Here is a 16,681-nt window from a genome sequence, read left to right on the forward strand (position 1 = left end):
CATGTGAGTAATTTCCTATAGGCGAGGCAAAGCATGGCAAACAATAGCACAATTCAGATACAAGACAATTCAGTGTTTTACAAGGAAATAAAAGAAATACGTGAAATCAAGACAATGAAGAAATTCATAAAAGGGTGAATAAAGTAAAAACTTTATTAAAATGTATTTAAAAGATAAGAAAACTCTATTGTTTCGTGGAAACCCTGGGCCAACAATATTGTTTTCAGTCCTGATTTTAAAGAAGTGAGTGTATGAGCAGTCCTCAGGAAGTTTGTTTCATAAGTTTCATAATTTTGCATAGAAACAAAATTCTGCTTCAACTTGTTTCTTTTGACTCTGGAAACATTTAGTGATCCCGTTCCTGAGGACCTCAGGGGTCTGGATGTTTCATATTCTATGGGTAAATCTGAGATGTATTTAGGTTCGAGACTATCCAAAACTTTATAGATAAAAGGTAAGATTTTGAAGTCTATCGACTGACATGTAGTGGTAGTGATTTAAGCTCATCTAATGTGTCATTTGTTGTTTATCTGGAGGAGTAAAAACATCTGGGGTATACAATAACAATAAACTTGACTAAGAGAAGAATGAAAAAGCCCATTTACAGGAAGGGCCATTGTCTCCCTACTGAGAGCCTTCAGCATCTATCTCACTATGCTGAAGGTGTTCAATGAGTCTATGGTGGTGAGCGCTGTCCATGCTGGTACATGCGAGGACAGCAGACTGAGGGTGGTCAACACCAACAGCCTGGACACACTCATTAGAAAAGCCATTGACATGGTGGGGGTGGAGTGGAGTCTGTGCATGTTTTCTCAGAGAGGAGGATCCTGACCAAACTCTTCAGGATGTCAAGGCTGACAGCAGGAGATCCTTCAGTCCTGTGGGCAGAGGACTCTATAACTCCTCCCTATGGTTTTTGCTGTGTTTTCTGTTAACTTTAATCCTTTCGGTGTCTATATTGGTCTCTGTAAAGCCTATACAAATTAATATTTAATTTTTCATTTTATCCTGTCCTATGGATATTTTACTTTCTTTTCTTGTTTTTTTTCTGTATGGGGTGATTCTTTGAAAGAATTTCACTCTGGGATTAATTCAAGCATTTCTATTCTAATTCTACTGGTCATTTGTTTTTGAACCAATGTTTGAATTATTTGTATTTGCCTTTCTTTGTCGTCCCACCTGAAGCAGATAACAGTGTGTAAGTGCAACGTGTAATTTTCCCCTGCGATCGCAGTCTTGCAAATGACATGATATTGGAATAAATTAGTAAAAGCAGACGAAGGAGACTAGCCTCACTTGTTTCCAGTACAGCGGGGAAAGCCGCGCACCGGAGGAAGTGCCACGTGTCCTTACTGCGCATGCCTGACGCTTTTGACGTCAGTTCGCTGGGTGATCCTGCTTCCGGTGTAAGGGGAGAAGTGTCTCACTCCTTTACTCCGACAAGGCCTGTCCACTCGCCGCGGGTAGCTTAGCGGGGTTTGGCCGTCAACCATGGCCTTGTGATTCCCACCGAATCTCTCTATTAACTTTGTTCGAGAACTTGGAGTCGGTCGTCGTAACGTGGCCGCTTCGCCACAGCCGCGGGTTTAAACGACCGGCCAGCTAGTTAGCACGCTAACGACGCAGCTAGCTTTAGCAGCGCTAAACTCGAGCCTGGTTTCTATTTCAAGATGTCAACAGCGGGGTTCAACTCCCAGAACGGGACGGGGACTGGGCAGGCGTACGCGAATGGTGAGTAACTTTTAAATTAGGTGTAACGCGAAAGCGGCTAGGATTAGCAAGTGTTAATTCGCCCAGAGAAAGTGTCAGGCGAACTGTGTCGTGCTAATGGCTAGCTAGCTACCTGGCTTGCCTAGTAACGTTGTAACGTAGCTCTGAGCTGTCAGGTGTGGTTACGATAGGGTGACGGCGATTAATCTTGACCCGTGTTACCCAACTTAGTTAAGACGTCCGAAATAGTTCCCGTTGTGAACGTACGCTCGCTTAAGATGTTCTGCTAAACTTAGCCAGTGTTTTTCTTCTTTTGGGTTGTCGAGGTGGCAGACCCAACAGGTTGGATCCATTGGTCCATGGATATCAGCCCAGGTTTGGGGCTGCACCCTTTGTCCTGGATCCTTTAAAATCTCGTTTTCGCATGTGATCCCTTACCCTTTCGATCCGCTCCGTTAGCTCCAGCTGTCCCTGCCTTGTATCAACATCCACTAAAGTTTAGTGTCTCTTGCCTCTGTCTTGTTTCAGAGTGTGTATGGTTAATGTCGTTTACAACATCGTCCGTGTGTTTATTGCTTCGATCTACTAGATTTGCTGCTCTCAGTTGTTTGCCATCATACGACTTGCTGCACATGTGGCACTTTGGGACAGATCCAGGTAGTTCTCCTGCCTGTGATGTAATTGCTATGCTACAAAGCTATTTTTTGGTACGCAGTATTCCCAAGGACGTCTAAGATTAATATGAAATGTTCAGCCGATCTGGCAGAAGTGTGCTGAGTTCTGTGCTTTTTCTAATCAGTCCATGTGAAGGAGATATCTTGTAATGTGTAAACAATGCCTCCACTGTTTTTCTGAAGCTGTTGATAGGCACGTGTCTCTTTTTAATGAAAGTTGTTAACCTAAATTAACCCATAATTCTTTCTTAAGCCACTTTTGGGGCGGGGATCAATCTGTGGTAATAAACTATCACATTCAGTCAAAGGTTCCAAAATATGAGTTGTGGCAACAGTACTTCAAAATGAATTCCTTAATGTGGTGATAATATGAAAATTCATGCAAATGCATCACTAAAGTGCAATGTTGCAAATCCTGCAAGGGCTGCATCTACAATAATAACATGTCATGTCCATGTCCATCAACTGTAAATACAGATGAAAGCAACAGGGGGCATACCTCCCATAGGACAGTCAGTCTGTCTCCTTTGATTTAAGTTTTTCCCATGTATATATTGGACACACCCACTTAACGTGAGTGAGGCTAGTAGTCTTAATGAGCTTAACTGGAAAGGCAGCCCTGTGTGTTCATTTTCAACAATATTAGTTTTTGTTGGTTTGGGTTTCCACGTCTCTTGCTCTATATGGATGAGTGTTGTAACTGACTTGGGGGTTTAAGTTTGACAGTTTGCTCACAACAAGAAATGAGATTTGAGGTGGATTATGCTTCTTCTATCTTTACTCATTGACAAGCTATCACTAATCCCGTGAACACTGGCTTAGCTGTGCTTCGAGTTATGTAGTAGAGGGCTGAGTGGATAGCATTGGTTCATTTTGCGTGACTCGGTCAGATGCAAACAACAACACCTTGATTCAGCAGTTAAAGCCCTTCTACCAGTTTTATTTTTTAATACAATATTTATAAGTACATGAATATACCATGCATCACCTCTAAGGCCAATTACAATTATCCTCTTTTTAATATTTGGCTTTGTGTAAGGCTGTCAAGGGAGTCTTCATTGTGCAAAAATCTCTAGTGGCTCTTTTTTAGTGCTTTGTTCAATTGAGTAAGGTCAGATTTAGCTTGGAGCTCCTCACTCACTGTCACTGACAGCTGATCATTAAATTAAATCTATGTAAAGAGATTAGACCCTGAGCCATGAGCAACCATTGGTCATTTGGTGAAACCATGTGGTTGTCCTTTGGTTTTGACAAAACTGCAGCAGTACCATTTATTTTTTCATAATTGCTTTAATTATAAAGTAAAATTTCTTTCCCTTTCAGATTGTGAACTTTATAACAACATTCAGATTAATAGTTGTAAGCATGTTTTAGTCATTGAGCCTTTGAACGTGAAATTACTCTTCCTTAATGTTGTATATAAGCTGTAGTCATGCATGGAAATGCTATAAACTGCAATTTTGAGAACCAAATCTGACATTAAATACATAAAATAGCGTTTCAGAATTTAAATAAATCAGTGAGATTACTTGAGCTGTGTGTGTATGGTTGACTTTGTATGTGTTAAGTAACATTTTGGTCATGATATAGCTTAGAAAACTTGTTTCCCATCCTGTCACCAGGTCCATCACAGAATCCAGTTGCCCTCCAACAGCTTCCTGGAGTCAGCTATGGCACGAGCCACCAATCAGCCTACAATCCAATGCAGGCCAAAGCTCCCTCTGCCCCTGGCCCTGGACAGTATCCCCCTGGACCCTATCAGCCTGTCCCTCCAGTGAACTCCTATCAGCCAGGCCCCCCTCCGACCTCCTACCCATCTGCTGTAGGTCGTCCCCTGTTGTCTGCACCTCCAGTAGGAGGTCCCCCCTCTCGTACCCCTCCACAGTCGGCAAGCCCCAGTCCTGGACCCAGACTGCCGCCAGCACAGGCCACGCCGCCTCCTCCTGCCGTGTCTTCAGGTAGCTACCCCCAGCAGCCCGGGGCTCCAGCGTGGCCGACCTCCCCACCGATCGGCCAGCCCCCTCCTCCCATGAGCATGCCTCCTCGAGGCCCCATAGCCAATCACGCGACTCCAGCTTCCAGCTTAGCAGGACCACCACCGCCGCCGTCATCAGCAGCTTATGGCTCCACAGCCCCTCCCCGTGTGTCCCACAGCGCCACCCAGCCCCCGGGCCCAGGGATGCCCCCCACCTCTCTTCATGGATACACTCAAGCAGGTAGGAATGTTCAGACTCCTCTGAGAGTTCACCTTGCATTTGCCTCTGCACCATGCACCACATACAATGAATATTTTATTTGTAATTGAAAAGGTAATCACACAGAAGCGAGGCAGCGGCTCCCTGTGAGAACAAATGAGACACTAATGATGCAGGCGCTCCCTGAGGTCAGATCAATACAACGATGAATCATCTTTTCTCACTTTTAATAACATCAGGCCAGTGAACTTTAAAATAATTACACTGATTCAATATTACCAGCTCCAGAATGAACTGGCTGTGGACACAGTCTTTTGAGTCATTATTCCTACCGCCATTTCTCTCCACTGAACTTTATGTAACACAGTTTCTGCTATTTTACTGTCATTGTGATCTTCTGTGACATGTGCTGCTGATACGCGTATCTGGAATAGTGATCTGTTGGAAGTGGACGTTGCCCTGTGCTCTCATGTTGAACGTGCTGGCAACTGTTGCTTCTGGCCCAATCGCGTACATAGAGATTAATTTTGAACAAAGTTCAAATAAAAATGTTTATTGTTTCCAATTTGATCTTCAGCTGAAAGCAGGACTGGGCTTTTCAAACACATCCATATTTCAATATGTGTTTTGATGTGATCATTAAACTGTTTCCTTTAATGGATTCTTGTTTTAATTAAATATTGAGCTTTATGACTAAGCTTTTTCTCTCACAGTACCAAGAATAGTGAAGCATCTCATGGAACAGGAAGTGGCTTTGTTACATAATCTGAGCACAAGTTTGATGTGTAATCTGTGACCAATGATTCATATTCAGTTGTCAGCATTTTTAAATTCACCCATTTTTTTTCTGAACTTTTTGTTTGTGTGACACTTGCAGAGCTCACATGACCCTTAAATGACCAGCGCGTCTCATGGTATAGAAACACTGGCTTAAAAATGGCAATATAATGATATATACATACAAACACACAATAACAATAAGGCTTGATATGATATTCTGTTATTTAATGTTTTTGAAATGCATTTCCAAAGTATGAGAGCGAAATTTATTAACTAACAATTTAAGGAATAAACAAGGAATCATAACCATGATGTGTTCAAACACTCTCATAATAAAAGATAAAAGATTTGATGAATCAACACAAATTGGTTTGTTTATGCGCTGTGGCGAGTTGACGTGAGTATGCTCGCTGCCCTTTCTGATCAATACCTCCACTGAGCGGTTTGTTTGTGTCCACGCTGCCCTGAGCCGACTGGCTGTTTGTGAGTAGAGATAAATGAGCCGCTGCTCTGACATTAGCTGCGCTGTGAGTTTGAAGGAGCACAGCTGTTGTCGCCGCGACTCCGAGCTCGTTTGGTCACAGCACTTCTGTGACGTCTCGCGTCCTCCACGTACACGATACGTGTAAACAGGGCCGAGGTGTCTCACAGCGTGGATAGGTTAGCATAATTTTAGAAGCGAGGAGAGTTTATGCCGCCGGGGTTGTTTGTTTTTTTTTCCACCCCCTCCGGGGTGTTGAACTTTCTGCTGAAGCAGCAAGCATGAAATGTCTGGATGTTCATGGAGGAAGCATTGCAATTTTAAGGTGTTTTAGCTTTCAGAATTTATTGTATTTCTCTCTGGGGAAGACGTTTTTCTGTCTCTTCATATGATAAATGAGTCATCTGTTAAAACCATAAAGAAATTAGAGTGAATCCTGGCGCTTGTGATTCAAAGTTACTGCTGTTTATTCTCTACAGGTGTAGCTCCTCCACCAATGAATCCCATGGCTCCCCACACATACCAAGCAAACAGACCTGCCTATGGCCCTCCGCCTACAGGCCCTCCACCCACAGGTCCTCCACCTACAGGCCCTCCGCCAAGCATGCGGCCCACACCACCACCCACTGGACCCCCAATGGGGAGTGCCACACCTCCACCACCCAAAGCAGATGGTAAGCTTTTTCTCCCCCATCATATATTCCAGGTTTTTTTTCTTTTTTTTTTTGACTGTAAGAGAAGGAAAGCTAAAGAAAAAGTCATGAGATCAATTTTCCAGTCGCATGTTCTGAAACGCGTGTTAAGATGGTGGGTCAGCCTGAGAAAGAAGGTGCCGATTGTAAGTTGACACTGCCTGTATTCGTCGACCGTTTCTGTTCTGATTACCTTCCCTTCTCTCCTCCTCCTTCCTCCACATGCCAGCTCAGTGTGGGGGGGCTGTGAACAGCACTCTCTCCCCCACTGAGCCCGACTGCCAGGAGGGGGATATTGAATGTCCAGGTGTGGTCAGATTTAAGTCACTAGCCGTTAGAGTCCGTTCCAGTCCTGTCCTCTCTGTGCTGCTCGACACACGTCTCAGATGTGCTACTTCAGGATTATTTAAAGGCCCCTTGAAATGCTGTCGGAAGTGCCATATGTTCATGTTGTTCCAGTAAAAAATGCTAATAGAAATGTTCATATTGACAATTTCAGCAGCCAGTAGTACATTCCCACCCCCTGGCTCGTTTGGGCTGTTGTCAGCCGGTGCAGATGTTCCGCTCACATTTATGCCAGCCGGATGCAACAAACGAATATCTGCAAGCGCAGGGTGACACATTTTAAAACCGACAGGGTTTAACAAGAGAAAAAGAATTGATTTGAAAGATACTACAGATGTTTTTTTTAACCTATCGATTGGCACAGATGAAGAGAAAACTGAAAAAGGTCATTTTTGCGTTTCACGGGGCCTTTATGACCATCCACTGCTTTTTCAGTGCAGTGTGTATCATGAAAGAACTAGCAACAATGCTTTCCTTTAAACTCGATCTGTTGGTCATGTAACATTTTTTTTTTAAGCGTCATCAGCCCATGTGGTCTGTGAAGAGACGCGTAATTCAAATTGCACCCTTTTCCCTCAAACACCGTTTCTTCCATCAGTGTCTCCACCATGAGCATTGCTGCTTTTTAAGTTGAGCCCTTCCGTCTAACTTGCTGAACTCTTTCTCCGCCGTGCCGTTCATTCCACCATCATCACCGTCCCTTCCTGATGCAGCCTGCTGAGGCCCAGTGCCACTGACGGTTTTCTAATTACACCCGTTTATGCTTTGAAACAGGAGCTTTGACTGGAAATGGCCCCCAAGCATCAAACAGCTATAATCACATTGACAACAAACTCGGTAAGAGTTGGATTCTTTTCTTGTTTGTCTTTTCAACTACATGCACAATATAGAAGTACTGAATTTGATTTTAAAGCTATTAAATAGTGTTTTTTCTTAATGTTGTAGTATTCACAATATGCTCGTAGTAATTAGAATACTGTCTTTAGCGCCACAAGCAGAGGGTTCTGAATGTCTTGTCGAAGGCCTGTCATCTCTGTTCCCTCTTCCTCCACAGCCGGTGGGACTCAGCCTGGACCTCCCGGACGGCACATGGGCCACTACCCCTCCCTCCCCCCCGGGTACCAGAACGCCCCGTCTGCCATGCACCCCGCTCAGCCTTACACTCAAGCACCTCAGCCGTACCCTCAGGTGAGAGCGATGCCGATTCTCGTGTTCCGGAGTGGAACGAGCGCTGTTTGTCTGTCGTCACTGGGGCGGAGCATCTTTTTCTTCGGAGCGAGTTTCCATTCCTGCACTTACGGTTTCAGAAACTCAAACATGTCTGTTGATGGTTTGTTGCTGTAATTTAGCCGTCAGTGTGCTGAATGCAGAGCTGAGTAGTTTGTGGTGGCCCCCTCTCTCAGATGCCCGGTGGCCCCGGCATGGCCCAGCTGAGTCCGTCTCTAGCTGGCATGAGCCTCCAGTCCAGCACCCCGGAGGCCCTGAGGGTGGTCAACCTGCTGCAGGAGAGGAACCTGCTGCCACCAACCCCAATCCCAGCCCCGACACCCTGCCTCACCCAGGACCTGCAGAAGATTAACTGCAGCCCGGAGTAACACAACCTCTAATACTCCATTCCATTTTTTTGTTGTAGTTTATTTTACATGTGACTGAAAATGAGAGTTTTTGCATCTTGACGTGTCAACATTTATTCATGGCCGGCATTGAGGTCACAGTTGGCCTGATTCTTTGGTGTCCGTGTCTCCAGGGTTTTCCGTTGCACGCTGACCAGCATCCCTCAGACTCAGTCTCTGCTCAACAAAGCGAAGCTGCCTCTGGGCCTCCTGCTCCACCCCTTCAAAGACCTCTCGGTAATGCCCCGCTCTAATATTCACTGTCTCTCTACACAGCTCATCAGCAATACTTCAGCTTCAGTTTGATTTTCTTTCCCCTCCACTGTGGATAACAGGCATGTTTCTGTAGGCTTGTGTAAACATGGGAACATGTTTGCTTATTAGGCTAACAGATTATGAACACTGCAAACACAGCTCAACTCTTCTGCCTAAGTTTGCTCCATGAGTATTTTTTACCAGGTGCTTTATGTTTTTGACTGAATTATGGCACACAGCAACAGTATGATGCCTTAGTACTTAATAATACTTAATACTTGCTCCTGTATGGGGAAGATAGTTAATTTTACTCAGGTAAAGTGGAAACTATCCAGTTGTATTTCAATGGACAAACAGAAGCATATTGCAGAACAAATGAAGGTGAAGATTACATCGGTGGAAGACCAAAGAATCCTAGATTACTACTACTTTTATGATCAAACTGTCCTGTTAGAGGACAGAAGCAGATCTGTTATATGCATGATGCAACAGTTCTGATGTTGTGCTGACGTAACGTTGATGTTGCGCCAGTGAGCGTCGACGCAGCAACAACGGCTGGAAAAAAATAGAAATGTGTGCAGTTACAGAATGAACTCTTGGAATTTAGTTTCAGGTAATCGTAACTTCTTGTTGGCTCACTCTATTTTTAAAATTGCTGAGTTCAACAGTGTGTGTGCGCAGCGAATTGTGATTGGCAGTGTATTCTGATGCCTGTCTAACAGGAGCAGGATTCAGTTTAAGCTCCATGAGCGCATCTTCATCAGACCTCACAGGCGGTCCTTCATGCAGCCTCACTGATCAGACCCTTTCCCTTGCTCGGGCCGGTCTGAATAAAAGCTGACAGCTGCAGGTAGAACCCACCCAGTTCTGAAAATGTTCTGACTGTCCGATCCTCGCAATTTGGTTTCGGTCAAACTTGGCCTTTATATCCCATATCCAAAAAAAATCAATTTAGCAGTTTATCTGGAACCCAAGTTGCAAAACAGTTCATCCTTTTCTTGTTGGGATCATTTCTCCACATGATTCTGTGCAACTCCTTGGGAAAAAAAATCACATGATGCCACCAAAAAAAAATGTTATTGACGTGCTATTTAAAATACGGACCAGACAGTTCTAGTTTTTGAAGAAGATGAATATCAGAGATTTCTATATGAAAGTAATGAATTCAAATTTCTAAACTGCCTATTTTAAAATATTACTACTGAAATGGTAACCAGTATGAGTTTCTTGATCTGTCATTCTAATGTTATGGCTGGCAGATGTGCATGTCACACGTTCTTAAAATTAAAATAAATAGGGTCCCAAACTATATTAACTTTGAATTTAACAGGTAAAAGGTCCTTTTCATAAGAAATGAACATAGAATTTCAGTCTTTCATCTCTAAACTGAGCATTTAATTAATTCCTCAGTAGATTCTATCCCTGCTGATTTTAATGTTTTTAATGTTTCACACAGTGAGATTTTACTAAGAACTCCTGAGCTACAGCCGGTATCAACAACCTGATGTGTTCAACAAGGACATGAGAAACGGACGCTGCACCGCACACACAAGAAAAAGAGTGTGCCTGAAGACACTTTTGCTCACAAAGGTCGATTTTGTCCTGTGGTTTTGTTGCAGCAACTTCCTGTGGTGACATCCAGCACTATTGTCCGGTGTCGCTCCTGCAGAACCTACATCAACCCGTTTGTGTCTTTTCTGGACCAGAGGAGGTGGAAGTGCAACCTGTGCTACCGGGTCAATGACGGTAAGAAGGGAGAGATTATAATAATGTAATGTTCTGCGACTTGTATAAATGTAAATTGATGAATACATTTAGATTTGATTGGCCTTTGTGTTTGTTGTAGTTCCAGAGGAGTTTATGTACAACCCAGTCAGCAGATCATATGGAGAACCACATAAAAGGCCCGAAGTTCAAAATGCCACCATTGAGTTCATCGCTCCTTCAGAGTACATGGTGAGCGGCTCGTCTGGAGCGTGACCCGCTCCGTACCGCTTAAAGCAAACCATACAAATATGAACCTGCCGTAACCGAAGTGTTGGACTTCCTCGCCATAAGTTGTGTTTCCTGTGTTTGTGTCCAGCTGAGGCCACCACAACCTGCCGTTTACCTTTTTGTTTTGGACGTTTCCCATAATGCAGTGGAGACGGGCTACCTGAATGTCTTCTGTCAGTCACTACTGGACAACATCAATGCGTACGTAAAATTAAAAAAAAGAAAAAGTTTAACTCCAAGTAATTGGTGCTTAAACTGTACAGCAGGTGACTGAATGGTTCATTGTATATACATATATATGTTCAAAAATATAAAATATTTAGGCTTTCCTCCACTCAAAACTAGATGGTGTGTGTGTCTGCAACGAGTGTTACATGTACCACAGTGACTGAAATGACTGAGTTTTTTTAACCAACGTAGTGCAAGCACGCCAGTGGCACTCTCAGTTTCCAAAAGGTTGGTCTCAGTCTCCGCGTTTTAGACCTCTCTCTGTGTGCCTCAGGCTTCCTGGAGATTCACGCACAAAGGTGGGCTTCATCACCTTCGACAGCACCATCCATTTCTACAACCTCCAGGAGGGGCTCTCCCAGCCTCAGATGCTCATCGTGTCCGACATAGAAGGTGAGACGCAGCCGACGGCCAAGGTCAGACCTCCTGCTGACGCTCGGCGAGGGTAAATGTGTAGGAAGCTCCGAGTCCACAAGCGTGGCTGACTTGAAACCAACTGACAGGTGTCTCATTCATTCATTGTATCTTAAATAGTATCTTGTTGTGAACATAAAAAAGCTTGTTTTGTGTAATTTGTATTTCAACCGTATTGCCATTGGTTGGTGAAAAACCTTTTGTGCTCCACAGATATCTTTTTACCAACACCAGACAGCCTTCTTGTAAACCTCAACGAATGCAAAGAGGTAAGAAATATGACTTGTGGACATCTGCAACCACCAATCGTGTGTATTTCAGAGGCAGACTCCATTATTCCTGTGGTCTCAGTGCTAATTGAAGGAGCGTCTGAGCTGCAAATGCACGAAAGTGTCTCATCAAAACTCCTGGTTTGTGTTTCAGCTGGTGCAGGACCTGCTGAAGAGCCTGCCCAGCCTGTTTCAGAAGACGATGGAGACTCAGTCGGCGCTGGGCTCCGCTCTGCAAGCAGCCTTCAAGCTGTTGTCGCCCACAGGGGGGCGCATGTCTGTTTTCCAGACCCAGCTGCCGAACCTCGGCGTTGGGGCGCTGCAGTCCAGAGAGGACCCCAACCAGCGGGCCGCTGCCAAGGTACAGCCAGGATTCACCCGGGGACTGAAGTTCAGACCTGTGCTGTCTTCATCTCTCACTTGATGGATTATTTTCACTCACTCAGACATTATAAATGTTACGGCCGCTCATTCTTAATGTGTGTTTGATCCTTTCTGCTTTTCATGCATTGATTGTATTCCCTTGCGCCCACAAGGATGTCCAGCACCTGGCCCCGGCCACAGACTTCTACAAGAAGCTGGCTCTGGACTGCTCGGGCCAGCAGGTGGCCGTAGACCTGTTCCTGCTCAGCTCTCAGTACTGTGATCTGGCCTCACTTGGTGAGTCCCGACAGAAGTGAAGACCGAGGGGGGAACGGCTCATTCACCTGCTCAGAGTGGAATGTAGTGGGGGTTTTTTCGCCTGACAATAAAGCCATCCGTGTCATGTGGCCCGTCTCTCCTCCAGGCTGTATATCCAGGTATTCTGCAGGGAGCGTTCACTACTACCCCTCCTACCACCACCAGCACAACCCTGCTCAGGTGGAGCGCTTCCAGAAGGATCTCAAGAGATATCTAACCAGGAAGATTGGCTTTGAGGCCGTCATGAGGATACGCTGCACCAAAGGTTTGAAATGCTTTTTATTCAGGATTATTCACTGTTTATATTTAAAATCGTGCATTATGCATGTCTTTATTAGGAAATTGTTTGCTAAAACATGCTTTAGAGCCGAGTGCCTTTGTCGGTTGTTTGATTTTAACTCATCTTGCTTCGTCTCTGCAGGTCTGTCCATCCACACGTTCCACGGGAACTTCTTCGTGCGCTCCACAGACCTGTTGTCGCTGCCCAACGTCAACCCGGACGCCGGCTTCGCGGTCCAAATGTCCATCGAGGAAAACTTGGACGACATGCAGGTCGTCTCTTTCCAAGCTGCCCTGCTTTACACATCCAGCAAAGGTACACACACTTTCAGTTTATCAGCCTTTTTTTTATGTCAGGAACTGTTCCATAACCAGGGTGTGTTTGTGTAACCCGAGCGTTGTCCTGCAGGCGAGAGGAGGATCCGTGTGCACACGTTGTGTCTCCCTGTGGTCAATTCTATGTCGGATATCTTTGCCGGCGCTGATGTCCAGGCCATCTCAGGACTGCTGGCTTGTATGGGTACGTTCTGAGTACTGGCTGTATTTACACTGCGTGCACCTCTTCATGTCTCCGAGCTGTACGTCCTGTCACACACATTTATATATGGTTCAGTTCTGAGATCATTTCCTTAAACATGTGGTCACTTCTTCTCGTCACGGTAATTAAGCTTTAGATTGGCAGGACACTAAATCCTCGCCGGCTTTCCATCCACTTCACTGTTATTAGCGCTGACAGATGGTGACGAGTGGCGACAGCTGTGGTTGCCTAGCAACCGCACTCCGTCCCGGCTCGTGTGACATTAAGTTAGAGGACAGACGCAGACGTTGCTGCTGTCTTCAGAACGTCGCACACCAGAGTGGGCCCCATGAATATTATCAACCTGAGCTCCGTGGAAGTTCTGTGATGCTGCCACTGTTTCCCTTTTTAATGGCGGCTCAGTGTTCGACAAGATTTGAGAAAATAAAATTTAAATTAAGCGGCTGTTTTCAAAAGAATTCAGATTTTTTTTTTCTGAAATTTTCAAAACGAGTTTCCACCACAGATTCAGCTCATTTCTCAGTTCCCCACTGGAGCTGCCACTCATATAGCATTTAACTGACTTGTCTTGTTTCACATGTTATCCATGTTGTTATAATTCAATCATCTGAGAGTTGTCTATATTATAGAGTCATTCACTGAACTTTTTGTGACTTTTTATTTTCATTGAATCAGAGAATTTGTTTAAAAAAAACTTGAAGATGTGAAGCTGCAGGTCTTGCACGCCTTTGTCTTTCAGGGTAATTCTTGTGATGGGTCCAGAGGTCTGTTCTTTTCCGAGTTGTTCTGCCGCTATAGGATTAAACTTCCTCTCTCTGCAGCTGTGGACCGTTCAGTGACGGCCAGTTTGAGTGACGCCAGAGATGCGATGACCAACGCCGCCATCGACTCGCTGGCGTCGTACCGGCAGTCTGCGCTGACCATCCAGCAGCCTGGCCTGCTGTCTCCAGCCTGCCTCAGACTCTTCCCACTCTACATCCTCGCCCTCCTCAAACAGGTCAGCCACTTGTTTATATTCCTCTGCTACAACACTGTCACACAATATTTTCTGACACTCTGAACTTGTTTTCCTGCGTTTTTTTCTCCTCTTGTACTCCGGTCTTGCTTCGTGGCTCCACATGGAGGACTAATGATGAGTTTTCTGTGCCTGCACTGTGCAGAAAGCCTTCAGGACAGGCACCAGCACCAGGCTGGACGACAGAGTGTTCGCCATGTGCCAGCTGAAGTACCAGCCTCTCGCCTACGCCATGCTGATGATCCATCCCGCCCTGTATCGAGTGGATGACCTGACTGATGAGGTGAGGAAGCTCGCCGCCATCATACAACCACTAATTGTAGTGGAAGAGCGGTTGAATCATCTCTCATTCTTTCGTCCTCAGGGAGCTCTGAACATCAACGAGCGGACGATCCCTCAGCCCAAACTGCTGCAGCTGTCGGTGGAGAAGCTCAGCAGGGAGGGAGCTTTCCTCATGGACGCTGGAATGGTAACGTCTCTGAGCGTCTAACATCGGTGGTGTTTTTTCACTCACACAGCAGTCTCATTTAGTCAGTAACTCCACTTATTTGATCCCCGTTAAAGACCCTGCAGATATCCACTTCCTGATTCCTCTGCCGCAAATGTTTACACAGGCTTTGTTATATAAATATTCTGCTGTGTATTTCATGTGTTTTTAGAATCTTGTGGATTTTCTTTCCCCATTTTCTCCTCCAGGTGATGTACTTGTGGATCGGACGAAACTGCCACCCCAACTTCCTCACACAAGTGCTGGGAGTTCCCAGCTACGCTGCAGTGCCTGATAATCTGGTAGGAGACCTTTTCCACACACGATTCACTCTGTTCTCCATCTTTTTCCTCAACCTTCACTCTGACCGTTACTTTCCCCCTGAACAGTATCAGCTCCCAGAGCTGGACACCGCAGAGTCCCAGAGAACCAGAGCGTTTGTGGGCTGGCTGAGGGATCAGAGGCCGTTTTTCCCCTCCCTGCATGTCATCAGGTGAGTGTCGCAGGGTGGAAACTCGCCTAGTGGAATGGTTCTAGGGTTTGGTTTCCACTGTGTTCAGATGCTTGATAGTCCGGGTGACGCTTTGTTTCCTTCCATTTGTGGCGTGACCAGGGACGAGAGCCAGCTGAAGCCCACCTTTATGCAGAACATGATCGAAGACCGGACGGAGTCGGCGCTCTCCTACTACGAGTTCCTCCTCCACCTCCAGCAGAAGATTTCCAAATAACCCCGCGTGGGATGCGAGAGGACACTGAAGCACGGACACGCGGTGTGAATGTGTACATGACGTGAGCGCGCACTCGAGGATGCTTGTTGCTCCGCCTCGGCTGCCTGTCCAGGTCCACCATATCTGTGAGGGAAACCCGAGCTGAATCAGATCATGTGGCTGAAGAAGCGAGGATTCCTCAAACGGTAGATTCTGTTCCCCCATTTGGCACTTTTTGCTCGCCTCAAGCGACACGTCGGAAGGAAAGAAAAATCGAAATCTGCAATGATTGAATGAATCAGTGTTTATTCTCATAGAACAATGCTGTCTAAGTGAGGTATCGTTCAGATACGGCGCAGGCAAGGAGAAGTGTGAAGTGTTTTTTGTTGAAAAAGCACTGTGGTCTTTACTAATACAAGTCAGATGTATGTGTGGTTCATGAGGAAGGTTTGTGCTTCGAGACTGTTTTTTTTTTTTTTGGGCGTCACCTGGAGTATTTGTATACGCAACACCTGAGATCTAACACTCTAATGTACCTGAAGGACAGCGTGCTTTTTATCTGATCGTCTTTATATTTGTGTGATGAACAAAGCCGTAGACTCTGTCGTTCGGGGTTTTTACCGATGTCGGAAAGTCGGCCGGCCTCGCCGCTCCAGCTGCCGTGAATGTGCAGATCTGGCAGTGAGAAGCCGTTCGGTCGATCTGGTCTGTCCTTCAGAGACTCTGCTATCCTCTCTCTCTCTCTGGACACCTCTGACAACATCCCTGTTCAGTCTGTTTCCTTTTTTTTCCCTATAATTGTTTAATTTATGAGACTCCCAACCTGATTAAATTCTATAATTGCCTTGTATGGGAACTCACTTTTTATTATTAAACCTCTGTTTAAATACAGACTCTATATATGGAATATTTTAATATAATAGGATATGGGAAATTCTTTAACACAGACATAACAAAGCCATTGTGATCTTTTAATCATGCTTATTGATACTTGTATATTGAACAGACTGCATTATATAAAGGTAAAGAATTGCTGATGATTTTAGTATATAAACTAAGGTGAAATGATGCTCAGAAAATAAAATGTTTGGGACTTTTTCAATGTTTTGGTGGCTGAAAAGTGTTTATTCTGTGGGGAGAGACAGCAAGACAGAGAATGAACCAGTTCAGTGATTTTAATTTTCAAGCTAATGGATTTCACACATTTTGTAATTTATGTATTATATGAGTAAAACGATGTATTTAGGAAAGAAGCTAACATGTTTTGATCTTATGCACAATGTCTTTCATAAAAAAAAGTATAAAAATAAAAAAATAGCCTTG

At 44.9% G+C, this 16,681-nt stretch overlaps 1 protein-coding gene across 3 annotated transcripts; it reads left to right on the forward strand.

Annotated features, from left to right (window-relative positions):
* Positions 1-1,394: 1,394 nt before the first annotated feature.
* Positions 1,395-16,464, forward strand: sec24a (SEC24 homolog A, COPII coat complex component). Of its 3 annotated transcripts, none has more exons than XM_030100856.1 (24): positions 1,395-1,731; positions 4,007-4,600; positions 6,320-6,514; positions 6,762-6,839; positions 7,652-7,714; positions 7,932-8,065; positions 8,281-8,468; positions 8,625-8,727; positions 10,365-10,491; positions 10,592-10,701; positions 10,829-10,941; positions 11,243-11,361; positions 11,596-11,651; positions 11,806-12,012; positions 12,188-12,311; positions 12,439-12,597; positions 12,754-12,927; positions 13,021-13,131; positions 13,971-14,146; positions 14,310-14,447; positions 14,529-14,633; positions 14,861-14,953; positions 15,041-15,144; positions 15,265-16,464. In XM_030100856.1, exons 1-24 carry the CDS (start codon positions 1,671-1,673, stop codon positions 15,377-15,379), a joined length of 3,447 nt encoding a protein of 1,148 aa, XP_029956716.1. In that variant the 5' UTR covers positions 1,395-1,670; the 3' UTR covers positions 15,380-16,464. The 3 variants fall into 3 exon arrangements, with proteins under 3 accessions (XP_029956716.1, XP_029956718.1, XP_029956719.1); XM_030100858.1 differs by having other exon boundaries at positions 10,368-10,491; XM_030100859.1 differs by lacking the exon at positions 6,762-6,839.
* The last annotated feature ends 217 nt before the right edge of the window (positions 16,465-16,681 follow it).

The sequence above is a fragment of the Salarias fasciatus genome, chromosome 10 (assembly GCF_902148845.1).
Source record: "Salarias fasciatus chromosome 10, fSalaFa1.1, whole genome shotgun sequence".
Classification (NCBI taxonomy): domain Eukaryota; kingdom Metazoa; phylum Chordata; class Actinopteri; order Blenniiformes; family Blenniidae; genus Salarias; species Salarias fasciatus.